Source organism: Spermophilus citellus (assembly GCF_964194105.1).
Source record: "Spermophilus citellus genome assembly, chromosome: 10".
Taxonomy (NCBI): domain Eukaryota; kingdom Metazoa; phylum Chordata; class Mammalia; order Rodentia; family Sciuridae; genus Spermophilus; species Spermophilus citellus.
Genome location: NC_138197.1, coordinates 98,019,206 through 98,041,413, shown reverse-complemented (window position 1 = coordinate 98,041,413; position 22,208 = coordinate 98,019,206). Strand labels below are relative to the sequence as shown.

At 35.1% G+C, this 22,208-nt stretch overlaps 1 protein-coding gene across 2 annotated transcripts in view; it reads left to right on the top strand.

The window, feature by feature from the left end:
* The window catches only part of PAWR (pro-apoptotic WT1 regulator), a 108,609-nt gene that overhangs the window by 73,610 nt on the left and 12,791 nt on the right, over positions 1-22,208 (top strand). For both annotated transcript variants that reach the window (XM_081309477.1, XM_081309478.1), the window contains exon 4: positions 12,093-12,127. In XM_081309477.1, coding sequence (XP_081165603.1) covers positions 12,093-12,127 — 35 coding nt within the window. The remainder of the gene's footprint in view (positions 1-12,092; positions 12,128-22,208) is intronic.

Genomic DNA, 22,208 nt, shown 5'->3' with positions numbered 1-22,208 from the left:
ACAACATCTTTGTTGGTATGTGGTGCTGAGGATCGAACCCGGGCCGCACGCATGCCAGGCGAGCGCGCTACCACTTGAGCCACATCCCCAGCCCCATATCTTCCCTATTTCATAAAATAATTTGAGGACCATTGGAATGAATTCATCTTTAAGTGTCTGGTAGAATTCAGCTATGAATTCATCAAGTCCTTTGCTTTTATTGGAGGGATTTTATTACTACTTCAATCTCATTGCTTGTTATTGCTCTGGTTAGGTTTTCTATTTCCTTTTTGTTCAATTTTGGTAGATTGTATGTGTCAATCTATCAGTTTCTTCAAAATATTCCAATTTTTTAGAATATAACTTTTCAAAATAGTCCCTGATGATCCTCTGGATTTCAGTGGTCTGTTGTGATAGCTCCATTTTCATCTCTAATTTTATGAATTTGGGTGGTCTTCTTTCTTTGGCTAAGGGTTTTATCAATGTCATTTAGCTTTTCAAAGAATGAACTGTGTTTCATTGAGCCTTTGTATTTTTAAAAAATTCTCTTAATTAACTTCAGCTCTGGTGACATTTATTTGTTTCCTTCTGTTGGTTTTGAAATTGGTTTGTTCTTGGTTTTCTAAAGCCTTCAAATATATCATTAGGTTGTTAATTTGGTGGTCATAACTATAAACTTTCCTCTTAGAACTGCCCTTAGTGTGTTCTAGAGATTTTGGTATGTTGTCTTTCTGTTCTCATTAGAATTTTAAAATTTCTTCCCTGATTTCTTCTATGATCCACTCATCATTCAAAAGTGTACTATTCAATTTCCATGTACTTATGTAGTTTCTATAGGTTTCTTGCTATTAATTTTAAATTTCAGGGCTGGGGATGTGGCTCAAGCGGTAGCGTGCTCGCCTGGCATGCGTGCGGCCCGGGTTCGATCCTCAGCACCACATACCAACAAAGATGTTGTGTCCGCCGAGAACTAAAAAATAAATATTAAAAACTCTCTCTCTCTCTCTCTCTCCCTCCCTCCTCTCTCACTCTCTCTTTAAAAAAAAAAATTCATTCCATTATAATATTTAAAGATGGAAGGAAGAATTATATGGACTTTTTGTTTGTTTGTTTGTTTGCTAAGACTTGCTTTGTGGCATAAACTATGATGTATTTTGGAGAAAGTTCCACGGGCAGCTGAAAAGAAAGCATATTCAACTATCTTTGGATGCAGTATTCTGTAGATGTCAGTTTAGTCTGTTTGGCCTGTATTGTATTTAAGCCTGTTTTTTCTTTGCTGATTTTATGTCTGGATGACCTATTTATTGGTGAGAGAAGTATATTGAAATCACCCAGTATTATTGTACTAGGATCTATTTGAAACTTTATGACAATTAGTGTTTGTTTTATGTAATTAGGTGTGCCAACACTTGGGGCATCAATATTTATTGTCATTATATCTTCTTCTTGGAGTGTTTTTTTTTACCAGTATATAGTGATCTTCTTGTTTCTTTCAATTAATCTTGACTTGAAGTCAGCTTTATTAGAGTAACCATTCTTGCTTATTTTCAGATTTCATTTGCATAGGATATCATTTTCCATCCATTTGCTTTCAGCCTGTGGATGTCTGCCTTTGTCTTGGAGATGTTTATTGTAGGCATCATATAGTAGGGTCTTGTTTTTTCATTCAGTCTTCCAGTCTATGTCTTAATTGGAGAATTGAGACCATATACAGTCAGCGTTATTTTAGGAGGTATTTATTACCTCCTGCCAATTTGATTCCTTTCCAATATTTGATTTTGATTCTTACTCTCATTAGCTTATCTACTCTCCCAATGAAATTTATTGTTTCCTGGGTTCTCTTGGTTGTTTTAATCTTCTCTCTGTAGGGATTTCTATAACTATCTTTTGTAATGCTGGTCTAGAAGTCATGAATTCCTTTAGTTTATGCTTATCTTGAGTGGGTTTTATTTCTCTTTTGATTCTGAGGGATAGCTTGGATATAGCAATCTTGTTTGCCGTTATTTTCTTTCAGGGCTTTACTCACTGCTAAGCCCTCCTGGATTGTAACTTCAGATGAGAAACCAGAAGTTATTCTGATTGGTATGCTTCTAATTGTGGTTTGATGTTAAGGCTCTTTTAAAATTCTATCCTTGTTCTGTACATTAGGCATTTTAATTACAATGTGTTGTATAGAGGTTCTTTTCTGGTCTTGTCTATTTGAGGTTCTAAATGCTTCCAGTATCTGAATGTCCATCTCATTCTCAAAGTTTGGACATTTTTTTGCTCTTATTTCACTGAATATGTTACCAAACCAGTGGCTTGTATCTCTACTCCTTCCTAGGTACCTATGAGGCTTGAGTTAGGTCTCTTATTGTTGTGTAAGAGTTTTAGAGTCTATGGCCATACCACTCTGAACATGCCCGATCTTGTCTGTACAAGAGTTCTTAGGTATTCTGATCATCGTTTCTTTCTTCCTTTCCCTTTCCTTTCTCACTTTCTCTCTCCCTCTCCTTCCTTCCCTTCTATCTGAATGTTTCATCTTTGTCTTCAACTTCTGAAATTCTGTCCACTTAATCAATTGCAGAAACTTTACTAAGTTTTTATTTGATTCATTGTGCCTTTAATTTCCAAGATTTCTGATTGGTTCTGCTTCAGAAACTCTTAAATATTGAAATACTCTTTCATATCCCATATGTTCTCCCTTAGTTCCTTTCTTAGATCTTTTTAACTCACTGATCATTTTAGCAGTCAGCTTTTTAAATTCGGGGCATTTGTCTACTTTAATGTTTGTGGATTTTGTTGTTCAGTGGTTGTAAACTTTTGGAGGTATCTTGTTGGTTTGTTTTCTCAGACCCTAAGATTTGTGCATCAGCTGTCAAGGATTCCTATTCCTCGTTTGTGTCAGGGTCTTTTGGTGAGCAAGAATCTCATTATAACCCCTGGACTTGGTATGTCTTAGTATCAACACATCATATCAGATCAATAAAAGTGCTAAGATCCACCACCAGCACTGCTTTGAGAGGAAGGAGTAACTGCCAATAACACAGTGGTTTTTTTTTTTTTTTTTTTTTTTTTTTTTTTTTTTTTTGGTCCTGGGGATAGAAACCAGGAGTGTTTAACCACTGAGCCACATCCTTAGCCTTTTTTAATATTTTATTTAATGAGACAGGATCTCACTAAGTTGCTTTAGGGCCTTACTAAGTGGCTGAGGCTGACAATGAACTTATGATCTCCAGCCTCAGCCTCCTGAGCCACTGGGATTACAGGTATGTGCCACTGGGCCCAGCAACCATGGTAATTTAAGAACAAACCATATATTAGCATATTTTAAAAAAACCTTACTGCTAATGATCTCCATAATTCTGCTAACCAAAGAAAAGTGGGTGTGAAGTAATACAGAATAGGATGAAAAGCTAAGCATTAGTGATAATGTACCTATACTAACTAAAATTGGATGAAGAGAAAAAAAAGAAAGGAAAAAAGTGTGGGAAGGGGAAGAGACAGAAAAAATAAGGAAATAAAGAAGGAAAAGAGAGGGGAGAGAATGGAGCTGAGAAGAGTGGTATCAAGAAAAATTCCAGTGGAAAGACTACATAAAATTAATTGTAACTATTAAAAATGCAGTAATAATCATGAAAAGATTCAGGTTTTTTTTTCTGAGATATTTAAAATGGAAAAACTTATTTCGTACGCTGTCCTGGTTATAAAACAGATGTGACCTCATCCATTTGTAGTTTTCATCCTTTGGGTGAGGCAGCACACAGAAGAGGCATGGGGCTCCACAACAGCTGGGGTGTGGGGTAGCAGCTTGTTGATGCTTGTGGGTAGTGGCTGGGCATGGAGGAGAGGGTAAGTTGCAGGGGGGGCTTCAGGGTGCAGGATGGTGGCCTGTGGCTGGAGTGTGGGGGTGTTGTCATGGCACAACTGTGCCAACTGTGGTGGCACAGGGGTGGCTGGCAACAGAGGCTTGCATTGCTCCCTAGGCACTGCCCTTACCAGCAAAGTGGTTGGCAGAGTCCTGCATTAGTATACAGCTCCATAGCTGTCACACACTCTGGAAGTGTGGGGTACCCTTCTTTACTTCAACCTACACCCATTGCAGATGCTTGTCAGTCCTCCAGTCACAGCAGTTCTGCACAGGTTACTGTCTACCTGTGTCAAAGGCATTTCCTATGATATTATTAACTAGTATCTATAGGTGGGATGAAGGTGTAGAGATTTAATTGCTTCCTAATCTTAGATGTGGTCTCTGCAAAATGGCTGCCTGGCACAGTTCTCTGCCAGTGAATTGAGAAAAAATGAAGCATTTCTTGTATACAAGGTAGCTTTGAACTCCTGTCCTAACTTAACTCAGTCTTTCTTCTCTACCACTGTTTCGAAAGTAAGCTTGCTGTCTTTGCCTCTTCTTTGTCCCTTTGTTATTCCTCCCCCCAGACCTGTCCTGATAGTGCAGATGCTTATTAATGGTTAACAAATACTTCCCTGTTTTCTCTTCCAGTAACCAAAATTTTCAGGTCCCTTAAAGTCTCTAACCTTCCAGTTATTGTGAATCAGTGCATTTGGTCACCCACCTCTGATCAGCTGTTTTCTTATTGCTCTGATTTCCTGAGGAGTTGTGATCTGCAGCCTATCTCATCTCTTCCATCTTGTCTCCCTCAACCCACATGTGTTCATTTTTCACATTTTACTCATACAGTGTTTAAGCATGCTATTTTGCATCTTGTCTTTTTTGCTTAAGACTGTGTACAGACTTCTGCAATAGTACATAAAGAACTTCCCTATTATTGTTTTTTTTTTTTTTTTTTTTTTTTTTTTTAACAAATGTGAATGTTCCATTTTATAGCTACACTGTAGTTTTTCTAACTATTGAGGACCATTCAGGTTGTTTATGTTTTGCTATTATAAATAATACAGTGATGAAAAACTTTGTACATGTGTTATTTTGCATATTTGTGTATAAAATCTATAGGATAAAATCCTATAGTCCCAATTGTTTCCTAGTTTATAACAGAAGGATCTAATTCAGAATCATGTGTTACATGTACTTGCCTGTGACAGACTCTTTAGTTTTCTTCAATCTTTGAGATTCCACAGTCTTTCCTTAATTTTTAAAATATTAACACTTGTGAAGATTATAGATGAATTATTTGGTGATACATCCAGCAATTTTAGTTATCTGATGTTTACTTCTGATTAATTCGGGTTATACATCTTTGTTGGGAATGTTATAGAATTGATGCTTTATTCTTTTTGTTGCTCCTTATCAGGTGGTACATGATTTTGATTTGTTCCATTGATAGTGATGATCACTTTGGTCATGTGATTATGTCAGGTTTCACTGTAGGATTATTTGTCAGGTTTCACTGTAAGATTATTCTTTCTTCCTTTTCTAAGAAGAATTTTGTGGATAATTACTTTGAGTCATCAAACTTTATATCTATCCATCCGTCTATCTGTATCCGTAGCGACTCACTATTACTTAATTTATTTTATAGATTATATGCCTTACTCTGTTAGTTTCTTTTGTCTTAAAACAACACAAATTCATTGTCTTAAAACCTTTTGTCTTAAAATAATACAAATTTATTGTCTTCTTCTGTAAATTAGAAATCAGACACAGGTCTTTTGGGCTGAACTCATAGGCTAAAATCAGGTCTGTGTTCCTTTCTGGAAACACAAAAGAGGAATCTGTTTCCTTGATTCCCCCACCCCCCACCCCCACACCTTAGAGGCTAACTGTATTCTTTAGTCCATGGCTCCTTTCCTTCTTCAAAGCCAGGGACTTGTGAGTTGAGACCTTCTCACATTGTATCATTGTGGCCTTTGTTCATCAGTCACATCTTTCACTGGTCTTTTTCTGCCTCTCCCTTTCACTTCTAATGAAATTTAGTGATTACATTGGGCCCATTAAATAATCCAGAATAATCTTATTTAAGTTCAGTTGATTAGAAACTTTAATAGTCATGTAACCTTACAGATTCTTTGAGGGGTATTATTCTGCCTAGCTCATTGTCATTATTTGTTTTGATATTAAAATTGTACTAGCTTTGGCCAGCAGGAATTCCTTTACATGTTTGTATCTTTTGCCATGTCTCCATCATTCTTGGAGCACCTTCTTGTTTTCTGGCATAATAAGATTACAGACTCACTTTGAACTTTTCCTATCACAGCTTAACAGCTGTGTCCCTAAAGAGCCCTGGTTCCTTTTTCTCAAATGATATTTTGAAGTCCCCAAATCTGTGCTTTAGATTTCAAATATTTTAAGTCCATTGTTTTTGGGGTGTCATTATCCCCAGTCCTCTATGCACAGACCTACAAAATGTATGTTTGTATACATACCCATACACACACACACATACACCTGTTTGTTTTCTGCCTGTCTAGCTGCCTACCTATATTTGTCCATCTAGATATTGAATTTATTTATACTGATACTTCCAATTCTAACACTACAGGTTGTTCTAGCATTTGTAATTCCCCTTTGTGACATTGAGAAACCTGTTTCCCACTATCCTTAACATGTTTTCTTTTTTGTTCAAACCCTCCACATGTAATCCATCTTCCATTGTCACCTTTCCTCCACACTTATGCTGTTCATACTGCAAGTAGTTCTGCCATCACATACTGGCTCTTGCTGGACACTCTTCTCACTCTTTTCAGGCTTAGGCATGTCATGCCAGGCTACAGGGTGCCTCCTTATCCTGCTGTTTTGACCAGCTACTCTTCCCCAGGATTTCTCTTCAATTATGCTCAGACTTTGCACCTTTATGCTGGATTGATCCTCCATGGGGACTGGTCCTCAACCTGATTAGGTTTTTAAAAAATTTGTTTATTATTTATTTATTTATTTTTGTTGATGGGCCTTTATTTTATTTATTTTATTTTTATGTGGTGCTGAGAATCATACCCAGTGCCTCCCACATGTTAGGCAAGTGCTCTACCACTGAGCTACAACCCCAGCCCCTGGTTAGGTTTTGACTTCTCCAAGTGGACATACTCTTCATCCTTCCTGAGCTCTGGTACAGAATACCCAGAGCTCTCTGAGGTTCCATATTCTTTACTCTTCTAAAACTAACATTCTAACAACACTTTATTCTGTTTATTTTCAGAACAAATTAACTTCATACCCTGCTTGGAGCTCTAGCTGATCCTTCATGGGACTCCCTTTCTAACCTTACCTTAGAACCTTCTGTCCCTGCTTTGTAGACACTGTTCTCATTTTGCTTAGGTTCTGGTTTCTTGGGCCAGACTAGTCTTTCTGTTATATAGTGATCTCCTCATTTTGCTTGAACTCTTTACTTTCTATGCCAAGCAGCTCTTCTTTGTGTAATATGCTAGTCTCTTGGTACCCTGGTCTGAATCATGAAGTTTCTTCCCTTCCTTGTTCTACCCCATCTAATGGCTTTGGGGTTGACTTATTCAGGAAAGGATGGCAAAGTATGAGGATTTCCCCCCCTTTAAAAATCTTTCTTAATAAAGTTCTTTTTTAATTCTTTAGTTAATTTTTTATGCATTATAGGAATTTGCAGCCATCTTCAGCAATGTATCTGACTAAATTATATAACCAATGTAGATATTTTAAGTTAGCACTGAGAGCCAGTTAGTGTGGTATACCAAAGTTTTACTGAGGGTTCTGGCTTTGTTGCTAATTAGTTTACTTGAAAAACCTCAGTGTTTTGCTATATTCCACTGGACTTGTATTTGTCTGATCTTATTTCAAAAATGCCTTCCAATTTGTTTATATGTTACAAGTTCTTATCTGTAAAGACTATGTTCACGGGATTTCCTATTGACCATTCTAAGCTTAAATGAGGCAGAATGTTTAATTAAACTCACACAAAACACTGTGTTTTGCCAACATTTTCTCAGCTCTACATAGTTGTTTCCCTTTTCTTTAGTAATGTCAACTGTCTCATTGCAAGGAAGATTATTCAAGGAAAAGGATATTTGAAATCAGTTGTATAATAGACTTTGGGGTTTTTAGAATATCTAATTACATAGTTGCTAAAACTTTTAAAACCAATATCAGTCTTACCAGTTGTACTTCCTATAAGCAGTTTTAGTGATAGTTGTATTTCTCCATTTTTTCTATATTTAGAATGAAATTGTTAACTTAAATAATTATGATAATTATTAAGGATGTTCTTAGTAATCATATAGTTAAGTTCCTTTGTTTAGAATTTTTTGTGGCCACAGACATTTCTAATTAACAAATCTAAGGTGGAATTTATATTTGTGTAGAATTTTATTACAACGTGAAGGAATGTTTAACATTTTTCTCTTTAAAATTTTAAAGTACTCTTGCTGTACTATATGGTTGATTTTGTTTATTCTATCTAACATTTCTAATTCATTTTATGTCCAGTTTTCTCGTCTTTGGCAAGGTACAGAGATCACTTTAAAAATCCATTTATAGGTGTCAATTTCTTATGCATGTAAGAAACAAGCTGCCACCGCTTCTAATCTCTAATAATGCTAATACAATGTAGTCTGACCAATTTCGTTGAACATCCATCGCTAAGGTTTATAATTTCACTTTTAGAATCACTGCAAAATAACATTTAGCTTCAAGCTGTGTAGTCTGATAATAATTCAACTTTACCAATGAAGAATAAGCCTAAGTGTTACCTGTCTGCATCAGGATTTCTTAACTATTGAAGTACTATTTATTTAGAAATATGTATAGCTTAAATTCTAATTGTTTACATGATTTGGACATAGAATGATAATGATCAGGCATATCAGAGTTCTCATTTTATTAGCTGCAACAAGTTAGTCATATAGAAAATATTGTGCTAAACTTAGTAGATGGGGGTTGGGATTGTGGTTCAGTGTTAGAGCACTTGCCTAGCATGTGTGAGGTACTGGGTTCCATCCTCAGTACCACATTAAAAAAAATAAATAAATAAGATTAACTTATTAAAAAAGAAGAAAACTTAGGAAATGTGTTTTAAGTGACTAGTGGCTTCGAAAATATAAAATTTTGTAAATAAATGTAGAAATCTGATGTTATTACATGACTATTTGTTAGTATTCTTAGCTGGAGTTTATTATTGTCTTTATTTTATAAACTTGTCAAAGTGTAAAATTTATTATTGTGCTGTTACAGGTTAATGTTGCTGAAAATGTCCTACATTTCCTTTTCTGCATTAAAATTCTGCTTTCCATCTGTATTAATATTTATGGAAAATACCTATCTCAAGCTTCAGAAATAGTATTTGTTCTTAACATTTCAGTTGGTAAACTAGTAACCTACAAATCCATAAATCTAGTATGTGATTGCTTTCTTTTAGCAATTCTGCTTACTCCATTTCAATAAGAGGTAGCTTACACAATCAAGCATAAATGTGGCATGTACTAAAACATTTCAGATTAGGTGGAATGAGAGATGTGATGTTTCAGAACTTTATTTTAGAGAGGTTGACATTATCAACATTTTTTCTCATGTATATTTATTATGAACACTAAGGTATGTTTGTTTTAGTTCATATAGGATGATGATTTTTTAAAAAACATATAAAATATTAATTGAAATACTGTTTGAGAAATTTTAGGTGGAAAAGTTCCATATGAAATCATTGTCCACATTTAGTAATATGAACTTTGAGTGGATACATATGAGTCTAATACTTCTGCTTTATCTAAGCAGCCAGTGATAAACACTTTAATCTAGCTATTAAGCTTTCAAAAATAATTTTAAAGCTAGATCAATCGATCTATCTATCTATCTAGATACAGACCTATCCTATCTATATATGTCATATATATATATATATATATATATATATATATATATATATATATATATATTGCCATTATTTGCTGGAGATACCATATTTTTATAAGTAGTGGATTTGTTTGTTACATAAAGAAGAGTCAGATTCTGTCTCCTTATTGTTAGGAGGCATGGTTTAAGGGAATCCGTTTTAATGATAGGCAGGTAATAAATCCTTTAAAGTTTACTTTTCTAGATTTTTGTGGCTGACTTTGTAATAAGACCAGCTGATTCCCAGTGATATGTAAAATGTCTTTGTATCAACTGTCAGAGCATGACTTCCCTAGAAGTAATTCTGTCCATGGGATAAGGACCCCCCTCCCCACACTAACAGCCCAGGATACTATCACCTGATTACTTCATACATTTAATTTCCCAAGTGGTGCTTTCCCAACTGTGGATTACAAAGGAAGTTATTTCCCTAAGCTGTCCATATATATTTATTGGGTTTAAAGAGAGAAAGGTGAATCATGGGGGTATCCGTATCTTTCAGAAGCTTATATTTTACTTAGAAAAGAAGATATATAAATGAAAAATTGAGATAAAGTTATATTTAAGTGATTTAGGCTGTTCTAATGGGAATTTATTGACTTGGAATGATTAAAACAGATTTATTAAAATTTTATATAGAGTGGCTGGGGTTGTCGCTCAGTGGTGGAGTGCTTGCCTAGCATGTGAGGCCCTGGGTTCTGTCCTCAGCACTGCATATAAATACATAAAATAAAGGTCCATTTACAATTAAAAATATTTTTAAAATTTTTATATTTAAAAAATAAATATTTTTCCATATCCCAGTTAGCTTTTAAAAAATTTAATCAAATTTAAATTAAGCCCGTTGAAAAGGTGTTGTGTTAATTGTTTTACTCATGTCATTTAATCCCTACAACAACCAATTGGCATCATTGTTATTCCATATATAATGAGGAGACCAAGACTGATAGAAGTTTAAATACACAGTTTTATGTCTACCAGGTTGCCTGTCTGGTTGGAACTTTGCTTAATTCTTCCTTTTAACCATCTGGTTTGCTGTACTAATTTTCCAAATGGCTATCTTTTATTGTGTTATGCAGTCAGTATTTACTGTCTAGCTCTGGAACTTGGTCATTTCATAAAGGGAGCTTATTCTTTGATTTCAACTAGGTTAGAAATTAATTATAGAGTCTTTCCTGGAGACTTAATGATAAACATTTTTTAAAGGTTATTAATCAGTTTTTTAAAGACTCATTTAATTTTAACCTGTTTTATTAAAATTAAACTGTAAAAATATTTGGAGAGCCTTGGCTATAAAAATCACTGCTTGCCTGGTTAGTTGCAAGGTAATTTTTCCACTCTAGTGGTTAATGTTAACTTTCAGCAGTCTCCTTTTTCCCTTCCTCCCTCCCTCTGCCTGCCTGCCTGCCTTCTCTCTCTTACTCTCCCTCCCCCTCCCTCCCTCCCTCCCTCCCTCCCTCCCTCCCTCCCTCCCTTCCCTCCTTCCTCCCTCCCTCCCTCCCTTCCTTCCTTCCTTCTTTTTCTGTCATCACAATAAAGTATACTTTCTCACTTTTCATTTTTTAGTTGTATATAGTCTAAAAATAATGATCATTGTTTATATGTAGTAACTTGGCTTTTTATTTAAAAAACAAGGCATAAAAAAGTTAAAGGGAGGTTTATGGTTGTAGCTCAGTGGTAGAGCACTTGCCTAGCATGTGTGAGGCACTGGATTCACTTTTAAATAAATGAACAAACAAGCAGACAAATAATAAATAAATAAATGGATAAATGAATAAATAAATAAAGGTTCATCCATCAACAGTTAAAAAATATATATTTAAAAAAATAAAGTCAAAGGGAAATATATGAAGATTATAATGGTTGACTTTTAAGTGTCCATTGACTTCTAAAAGAATTTTTTTTTGAGAGAGAGAATTTTAATATTTATTTTTTTTAGTTTTCAGCGGACACAACATCTTTGTATGTGGTGCTGAGGATCGAACCCAGGGCGCACGCATGCCAGGCGAGCGTGCTACCGCTTGAGCCACACCCCCAGCCCTTCTAAAAGAATTTAAATTGACTAATGATGTCCTATGTACCCCAACCATTTTCTAAGCTTTTTAAGTACTTAAGCTTTTTAATTATAAGAGTGATTGGTTTGGACTGAAAAATCAGATATAGTTTTTTTGTTTAACCAATGGTGTGAATTCTTAAAAAATAAAATCATTGTAAATTGCTTCTTTCAAAATTTGATATTCTCAACTTTTTTTTAGTTTTTCAACTGTTTTTATAATCATGCACACACACACACACACACACACACACACACACACACACACACCCACCCCGTCCAAACTGATTTGTCATTACTTTTACTTTACAGGAAACATCTAGAACTGTTTCAGGCAGATATAAAAGGTAAGAATCCTTATGTTTTAACTTATATTGTATAATGAGTGTGATGTCTGTCTGACATCAAGTAGAACTCTACCTAACCAAGTAGAACTGTTCAAGGCAGCTCTTTGAAAAGTAAGAAACTTTAACATTGTGCTCTTAGAAAGAAATTACATTATAGGCAGGAGTTTGATGTCTTACCATGATTCTATTGTATCTTGTAGTTTTTGAAAACTGCCTTCCCCCTGAATTTGCATGGGTCCAATGAACTTTGCAAATAATAACTTTAAAATGGCTTACAAGTAGACCAGTAAAATAATCAAAAGACTGGGTGTATAGCTCTGTGGTAGAGTGCTAACTGGATTCAATCTCAGTATCATAAGAAAAAAGGAAAAAACCCACAAATCTAGAATCTGATTTTATATCTGAAATTAGTATCAAAATCTAGTATCTGAAATTATCCATTCTTAAATCTGATAGGAATGTGTTATACCTTATATCAATAATTCATTTCTTTTATCAACCTATCAACCTATTAGCAAGTTGTAGCAATGACTAGAATATGCATGTTTCTTAATAAGGGTATCTCAGATGGAGATGGTAAAACTAAAGAATGGGTTGAAAGAGAAAACTTTGATATCATATGATAGAAAAAAATAGCATACATTGTGTAAATGTATGTAAGTACACACACTAACAGGTGGAAATAACTCAGAAGCCTTTAGAGGAGTCAAGTAACCACAGAACTAGTTTTATGTGCATATATGTGTATGCGCGCATGCATTTTTTTTGGCACTGGGGATTGGAGATTGAACCCAGGGGCATTTAACCACTGAGCCACATCCCCATCCGTTTTTTGTTTTTTATTTTGAGACAGGGTCTGACAGAGTTACTGAGGCTGGTCTGAAACTTGTAATCCTCCTGCCTCAGCCTCCTGAGCTTCTGGAATTAACAGGCACTGCACCCATCTTTAAATATATGCTTACAAATTACTAATTAAGTATTTAATTCCTGTCTCAAAAATGTCAAGAATGTACTTTTTTTGTCTGTTTTAAGCACTGAGTCTGTTAAACATTCAAACTAGGTCTGCTATATTTTAAAATGGAATCAATTCTTGTCAAGAGCTTTTCAGTTCTCATTTGATTCTAAATTTGTTTCATAGGAAATTGATTAGAACCTTTTTAATTTTGGAAAATGAATTATTTATTTAGAAAAAATTTTATGCAAGATTTAAAATGTTGCAATACAACTATGTTAACTTTTTTTTTTTCTAAATGGAACTTTCTTATACCATTGTTTTAAAACCAGTAGTTCTTATTTGATTACACATGTTTCGAGAACCATGCAATAGCAAGAAATATCCTTGATTTGTTGGCCAATGATCAAACTAGAAAAACCTGTCAAATTCTTTAAAAAGTGAGAAATCCAGACTAACAAGTATCAAATGTGTCTGTATTACATATATTGTATATTTTGCCAAATGTTTCCAGGCCTCCAATATCTGTAGCTCTTTTGGCTAATGAATTTTTCAAAAGAACATGAAAACCACAAAGTGGTACTTTAAAGTGAATTGGCATATTGGTGCAGTTTATGGACTGAATTTTTCCCTGGTGGATTTGTGAATTTATCTGTTGTAAATATTCTTAGCTAAGATTTTTTTATAATATTTACTATTTACCAGTTACTGTTCCTTTTTACATACATCCATTCCCCAATAGTATTATGAGGAAAGTGCTTATATTATCACCATTTTACAAAGAAGGAAACTGAGGCACAGTGAAGTTTAATGATTTGTGTGAGATTAAACATATTAATTGGCAGATTTTGTCAACATATATTTCTTTACCTCATGGTAGTATCAGTTTGCCTAGTATGGGTAAGAATAGGGCATTGTGGAAGTTTGATATAGCTTATTTAGTCTCTTAAGTGTTTGGAAGGTTCCAATAGCTAGAATTTTTTGTTTAATATAAGCTTGAAAAAAAATTTTTCCCCAGTGACTACTGCATATATGATCCTGGATTTCCCAGTCTACCCAGCTCTCTTTGTGAAGATAACTTTTGTTCTTAATTATAATCTTGAGGTTTTAGAAGTTCTGAAGTATCTATATAATTATGAAAGAGAAACTATGCACTAATGTTTGGCATAATTTTACTTCCTTTTTTGTGTTAGGGATTTAACACAGCCCTTGCATAGCTTAGTAGGAACTGTACCATCCCCTTCCCCATAATTTTATTAAATGCATTTTATATGTTTTATTTCTTGGTAAATTAACCACTAAAGCTGAAAAATACTGTTGTCATTTTATTAATTTTTAAAAAGTCTCATTAAAATGTAATTTAAGTACCATAAAAAATCACCCTTTTAAGGTGTATAATTCACCATTTTTTAGTATATTCCCAGTTTTTAAAAATATTTTTTAGTTTTAGGTGGACACAATCTCTTTATTTTTATTTTTATGTGGTGCTGAGGATCGAACACCATGCCTTGCACACACCAGGCGAGCGAGCTACCACTTGAGCCACACCCCCAGCCCTATATTCCCAGTTTTATAGAGGTATCATTACTGTCTGGTTCCAGGGTTTGTTTCTCTTCCCATATCTCCTAGCAGTCAGTTATTTGTTTTCTGTATATAGGAGAGATTTCATATAAATATAAACACATAATAGGTGGCCTTTTATGTCTGTCTTTTTTCAGTTAGTATGTTTTTAGGATGTATATCATATCATATCACCATGTGTGAATATACCACATTTAATTTAGCCATTTATTAGTTGATGGTTGGTATAACAAAATATTATATACATTGTATAATTTGATATAAAAATTCATGTACAATTTTTGTGTAATCTTTTATTCTTATAACACAGAAATTTTTTATATTGTTTTGTTGAACCCCCCCCCCGAAAAAAAAAAGAAAAACATAATAAACATTATATGTCATTATTGATTCATTCAGAATCAGTGCTAGTTGTTTGGGAGACTCATGTTAAGATGAGGAGTATACAGTTTTAGCTGTTCTTACTGAATATTGTGAACTACATTTGAAAAAAAAATGTTTTCTGGATATGTTTTGTCTAGTTCTCAAGTGGTAATATTTGAATACTCAGGTGTATTTAATGAAAAAAAATTAAACATAGTGAATATATTATATATTTAATAGCTATATATTCTACTATATTCTTTATATAATAATATAAATTTACTGTATTTACTTTTAGAAACCAGAAATAAGGATGTATAATGATATCCTATAACTGGGGGGCGTGTACTGAGGACTAAACCCAGGGGCGATTTACCACCGAGCTACACCCGTAGCCCTTTTTAATTTTTATTTTGAGAGAGGGTCTCACTACATTGGCCTGGACTGGCCTCAAAATTGAGATCCTCCTGCCTTAGTCTCCCAAATCACTGGGATTATAGGCATACACGACCATTCCCAGCTGGAACAACTTATATTTTTAACAGTGAGATAGGTTATAAGCTATTACATTCATGTAAACAATACAATGTAGCCATTAAGATACTATAGATGGAGCGGGGCATGGTGGTGCACACCTGTAATCCCGGTGGCTCAGGAGGCTGAGACAGGAGAATCACGAGCTCAAAGCCAACCTCAACAACAGCAAGGCACTAAGCAACTCAGTGAGAACCTGTCTCTAAATAAAAATATAAAATAGGGCTGGAGATGTGGCCTGGCCTAATGGTCGAGTGCCTCCTGAGTTCAATCCCCAGCACCAAAAAACCAAGATGCTATAGATGGACTAGAGTTGTGGCTCAGTGGTAGAGCTCCTGCCTGGCACATGTGAGGCATTTGGTTCGATCCTCATTACTACATAAAATCAAAATGAGTAAATAAAATAAAGATCTATAAAAAAAGATGCTATAGGAAAAAAAATGAAACGTAGGAAAATTATTACCAGTTTATGTTAAATGGGGAAGGACCACTAGAGCATAAGACTACAATAAAACAAAATTTATCAAGTATTCTTAATCTGAGATCTGTTGATGTCATGAGCTGTTAAAATTGTGTGTAAAAAGATATATTGCTTATTTTTCTGAGAAAAAAAAAAAGCTGTTTTTTTTTCATCATATTGTTAAGGGATCTGTGATCCAGAAGGAAAACTTAATGTTGTAAAATGTTAATAGTAGTTATCTCTGGGTTGATGGGATTGCTGAAATATTAATTTTTATTTTTTAAGTGAATATATATCAACATTTTAATAGAGAGTCTAAGAGTTGATTTTGATTGTTAGTTGTTGGAATGTTCGTATTTTAAGGAAGAAAGGAGAGAAACCTATAAAGAGCATAGGGCTGTTTTGAGGTGTGGGAGTAGTAGTAGGAGAGCACAGGTTAGTGAAACACTAAATACAGAAACCAATCATGTACTTATTGGTTATAGGTATTTTGTGATATATCCAAATACTTCTGGATATTTAATATCCAATCTGAAAGTAGATTTTTACCCATGAGTCTTATAATCATTAAGCTTTAAAATGTCTATATTAGTGGAAAATTCCTCTAGCCATAATCTCTTAATGCTGCCAATCTCATTCTCATGATAGTTTTAGAATAACAGTGCTATTTCTATGACACCCTCTCATCTTTCCACAAAAGATGAGAAAATTCCCAGAAGGGGAAAAACTTCCAATAAAGGGTGATATTTATCTCTGATGATACTGTATATTCGTTTCCCTTTTCTGAACATTATGGTTAATATCTTTGTAGCTAAGAGCAAATGGAGGATTCCTTTTGGATCTTATTAGTTAGAGATTTGTGTTAACATTCCTAAGTAGAACATTACAAACTTTTTGGAGTTAATGAAACAATCTTTTATTGTAAGTATTTTCCATTGTGCATATCTGGCCTACAAAATAGGTTAAAAATGCTCTGTTTTTAGGATAAGCAGCTAAATTTGGCAGTAAAATCAAGTAACACAGTTCTTCATAATTATGACAGTATTCCTTTCAAACCTAATATGTACTGGGGATACAAAACACTGATTTTATTTTCAGTAATAATTATTTCTTACTTTTAAACTTGCATAATGGTACCATTTGTGTATTAACAAGCATACTATGAAAAGAGATTTTTAAAAATTGTTGATAGATTAAACTTTTTAAAAAATAGTGTTTTACTTTTTAATTGACATATTTATACATACTTACAGGGTCTAGTAAATTCAGTATACAATGTATAATGATCAAGTCAGGTAATTAACACTTCCATCTCATTTATCATTTCTATATTTTGGGAATCTTTTGACTATAGTTATTTTTAAATGCATCATAAATTGCTGTAGACTATAATTACCCTACTGTGGTATAGAACACTATAGCTGATTCCTGCTGTTTTGGTGTTCGATATCTTAAGACCTCACTCCTGCGTCCCCTCTTAGTCTCAAGTGACCTCTACTCTATCATCTTTTTTGCTTTTATAGGTAAGTCTTTACTTCTTCATTTCTGAAGGATAACTGCGCTGGGTATAGTATTTTGGTTGGCAGGTTTTTATTTTGTTTCTTTTTTTTTTTCCAGGACTTTGAATATATCAGCCCATTCTCTTCTAGTTTGCAAGAAATCTGTTAGTCTAATGAGTTTTCCTTTATATGGGACTTGATGCTTTTTTCATTGCTGTTTTTAGAATTCTCTTTGTCTTTGACTTGACAATTTGATTCTAGTATGTCTTTTACAGGGTATCTATTTTGGTTGAGTCTACTTAACATTCTTTTAGCTTTCTGGATCTGGATGTCATCTCTTTCAAGACTTGGGAAGTTTTCGGTTATTATTTTGTTAATAGATTTTTTTATACCTTTATTGAATTTTTTTTAATGTGGTGCTAAGCATCAAACGTGTAGTGCCTTACACATGCTAGGCAAGTGCTTACCACTGAGCCACAAACCCAGTCCCTGTTAAATGGATTTTTTAAAAATTTTTTTAATTGATTATTTAAAGCATTACATAGCTCATGATATATCATCTTTCATACATTTGACTCAAATTGTGTTTTGAACTCCCATTTTCACCCCAAATACAGATTGCAGAATCACATCTGTTACATATTCACATTTTTACATAATGCCATATTAGTGACTGTTGTATTCTGCTACCTTTCCTATCCCCTACTATCCCCCCTCCCCTCCCCTCCCCTCCCCTTTCCTCCCATCTTCTCTCTCTACCTCCCCTGCTGTTGTTCAGTTCTCTCCCTTTTTTTCCCTCCCCCTTGCCCCTCATGACCTCTTATAATTTTATGTATCATTGAAGGTCTCCTACCATTTCCATATGCTTTCCCTTCTCTCTCCGTTTCTCTCCCTTAAATGGATTTTTAATGCCTTTTTCCTTATCCTTTGGAACTCCAGTAATGAGAATATTTGTTTGCCTTAGTGTTGTCCCATAAGTTTCTTTGGCTTCCTTCTTTCCAGCTTTCCTTCCTTCTTCCCTTCTACCATGTCTTCCATTCCTGTTAGGGATGGCCTATCTTCAGGTTCTAAAGTTCTTTTTTCACCTTGGTCTAATCTGTTGTTGAATTTCTCATTTGTATTTTTTATTTCACTGATTGAATTCTTCAACAACAGGATTTCTGTTTGGCTTTTGTGTGTGTGTGTGTGTGTGTGATTGATTTCTTTGTTGAATTTCTTATCCAGATTATGAATTGTTTTCTTCATTTTTGTCGAACTGTTTATCTGTATTCTCTTGTATCTTGCTGAATTTCCTTAGGATCCGTATTTTGAATTCCTTTTCAGGTATTTAATAGACTGTTGGAATCTGTTTTTGGAGAATTACTGTTTCTCTGGAGAAATCATGTTTCCTTGCTTTTTTTAAAAAGTTTTTTTTTTTTTTTGCTACAAAGGGACATACAATATTTTTGTTTAATTTATTTTTTTTATGTGGTGCTGAGGATTGAACCAGTCCTCACACATGCTAGGTATGCACTCTGCCACTGAGCTCCAGCTCCAGCCCCTCCTAGTTTTTTTATGCTTATGTCCCTTTGTAGATATCTATACATCTGTTCTAACAGTTGCTTCTTTTAATTTTATGTACTAGCTTTTTTAAAAATATTTTTTAGTTGTCAAAGGATCTTTATTTTTATTTTTTTTATGTGGTGCCAAGGATTGAACCAAGTGCCTCACACATGCTAGGCAAACACTCTACCACTGAGCTACATCCCCAGCCCTATGTACTAGCTTTTGCAAGGAAATACTTTAGTTTTACATAGACTGAAGGGTGTTTGTTGGGTAGGGTCTTGGGCTTTGGCTTTGGTTCTGAGTGTATAACGTCTATGTGCTTTGTTCAGCTGTAGTTGTCATCATCAGTGTCTGTAAATGCCTCAGCAGTCAAGATTGCAAGTGTCTGTGGAGGCAGTAGTGCAATTTGCAGTGGAACATGAGCTGCCAGAAGTGTGACCCTAGGCCCTGAGGAGGCAAGTGTTGATGGTGGTGGTAGTGTTAGCTGCACAGCTAGGGATGCAGACTGTAAGGATGGGGTTCCTCAGACTCTCAAGAGGTAAGCATTAATGGTGGTGGCAGTAGCCACAATGCTGAGGCAGCTGGCTGCAAAGGACCATGTTCATTATCAGCATGTACTTAGGGTGCCAGCACCTTTGGCAGTGGTACCCATAATGCTGGGGCTATAGGTCATGGAAGAGCTTGTTCTCAGGCCCCATGAGGTGAGCTATAATAGTGGTGAGGCATGTCCTTGGGCCCCATAGAGGAGTGTTAGTGGCTGCATCTGAAGCTGAGATACTAAGGGTAAGGAGGGTGTGGAAGAGGTAGATTTTCAGGCCCTCATGCTTGAGATTGTCAGTTCCCCTGGTTGGGACCTGGGTCACCTATATCCTGAAGGGCAGGGTGCCATACGGACTAGTGTGCTAGAGTCAAAATTGCATAGCTGGTTTTAGCTGGGTTCATGAAGTTTCATTCTTTTATGCAAGTATGGTAGAACACTTCTGGGACTTCAGGGATGGCAAGATGCAGTGGCTACTTATCCCTAGGGCAGAATGAACTGTTTTGGTGTCTCGGTTGTCAGATGGCATATGCTGTTAGCACTTTGGACTCTGCAAGTTGGAGGAGGGACTCAACTTGAATTTCATCTCTGGAGCATCTCTGGATGCAGTCACAACTGAAGCAGTTCTCCAAACTGACTTCAGAGCTAGTGAGGACTGTGGAACACCTGTAGGTCGTGTGATGATAGAGGGTCCTGTGGGGCTGTCCTGTTTACCTTCCTGGCAATGTGGAGTTATATCTGACTGGGGTGGGGGCAGGGGTCCTACTTGTTGTAAGCTTTGTTCCTCTCTTTGTGCTTTGTTCTTGTCTCTGTGCTGTCTTCCCAGGTCTCCATGCCTTAGAGTGTTTTTGCCACTCCCTTGAGTTTCATTGTTCTCCCTCAGTCACTGTTCTTAAAGTATGGTCATTCATTTGTTGTCCTGGTTTTTCTCTATGGAGGAGGTGAGTATTGGGCATATTTTTTTAAGTGAAAAAAGGATCCTTTAAAATGTTGCTAATGCTCTTCTATAACACAGCTTGGCTTCATTGGTATCTTACTCTTGATTTTTCTTCCTGTCATTTTGCTGGTATTTCTCAGTCTTTGTAGTTCTTTGCCTTTCCTATATCTATTCTTTATGTGTTAGCATTATTCATCTCTCTATTTCTTTTTGTTCATTATATCTGTACTAGAAATTTCATTTATTCCAATAACTTCAGTTACTACCTATACATGTTCTGATGACTCCCTATCATTAGCTTCATACTGTATAACCAACAAATATTAATCATCGGCTTTTAGAAAGCTGGGCATGGTGATGCACATCTGTAATCCTGCTGCTTGGGAAACTGAGACGGGAGTGTCACAAGTTTGAGGTCAGCCTCAGCAACTTAGTGAGACTTTATCTCAAAATAAAATATAAAAAGAACTGAGGATGTAGCTTAGTGGTAAAGTGTCCCTGGGTCCAATCACCAGTACTGCAAAACAAAACAGAACAATCTACTTTTAGATATATGATAAGTATACTAAACTCAGTGTGTTCAAAAATAAATTTGTGAACCATAATGAATTTTAGTAGTGTATCCACATTTACTCTTGCCAAAGTCAGAAACGGTGTCATTGTTTATGACACTTTGTAAAATTACCTTACTGTATTCAGTCATTCACCAAGGCTTGTTGAGTTTATTTACTGAATTGCTCATTGCCACAATTCATACTAGAACATCATCATTTCTTACCTTATTATCATTTTCACACTAGGACATCATTACAGTAGCCTCCAAACTGGCCTCTCTACTTCTAGCTTATCTCCTGTTCATTTTGTAAAAATGATTCTGTAATGCTCCCTGTTTTAATGACTTCCCATAACTTTTATATGAAACCTAAACCAGTAGTCAGTAGAGTTGTGCACAAGATAATCTGCTAGGGTGCAGGAGGTAATTATTAGAAAGTCTATTTGTATTTACCATTTTTTCCCTGAAAAACAGTAATACATTTATATTTAATAATTTGTACTGTTTACTAGTAGTCATCCCTTCTTTCATATGTTAGATGGCTACTTAATACTGAAGGTAACCTAAAGAAGTATTCTTTGTTCCCTTTCTGCATGTTACATGATACTGTAATTTGAATGTCTGTTTAATGGACATATGTATTATCTAGTTATAACTCTCAAATGGTTAAGTCAAACCAAGTATGTAACTGCAAAGATGTTGGTCATTCAGCTGGCAAGATACACAAAATCAGGCTGGGGATATAATTCAGTTGGTAGAGTGCTTGCCTCACATGTACAAGACCCTGGGTTCAATCCCCAGCACCTCCCCCCCCAAAAAAAAAAAAAGATACACAAACTCAAATCTCTTCTCATAAATTAAAAAGACTATATGCTGATTTTGAGATTTTAAGTGAAACTTTTTAATTCAGTCATATTTGTAATCCATGTCTTTTTAATGTGATAGCCAGTAAGAGTCAGATATGCAAACTGATAGCTCTTTGAATCACTATCACAAAATGTTAAAATAAGATTTTCAGAAATGATGAAGATAAGATTGGGGATGTGGCTCAATAGTGGAATGATTGAGGCCTCTAGCATGCACGAGGCCCTGGGTTTGATGTCCAGCATCACATAACTT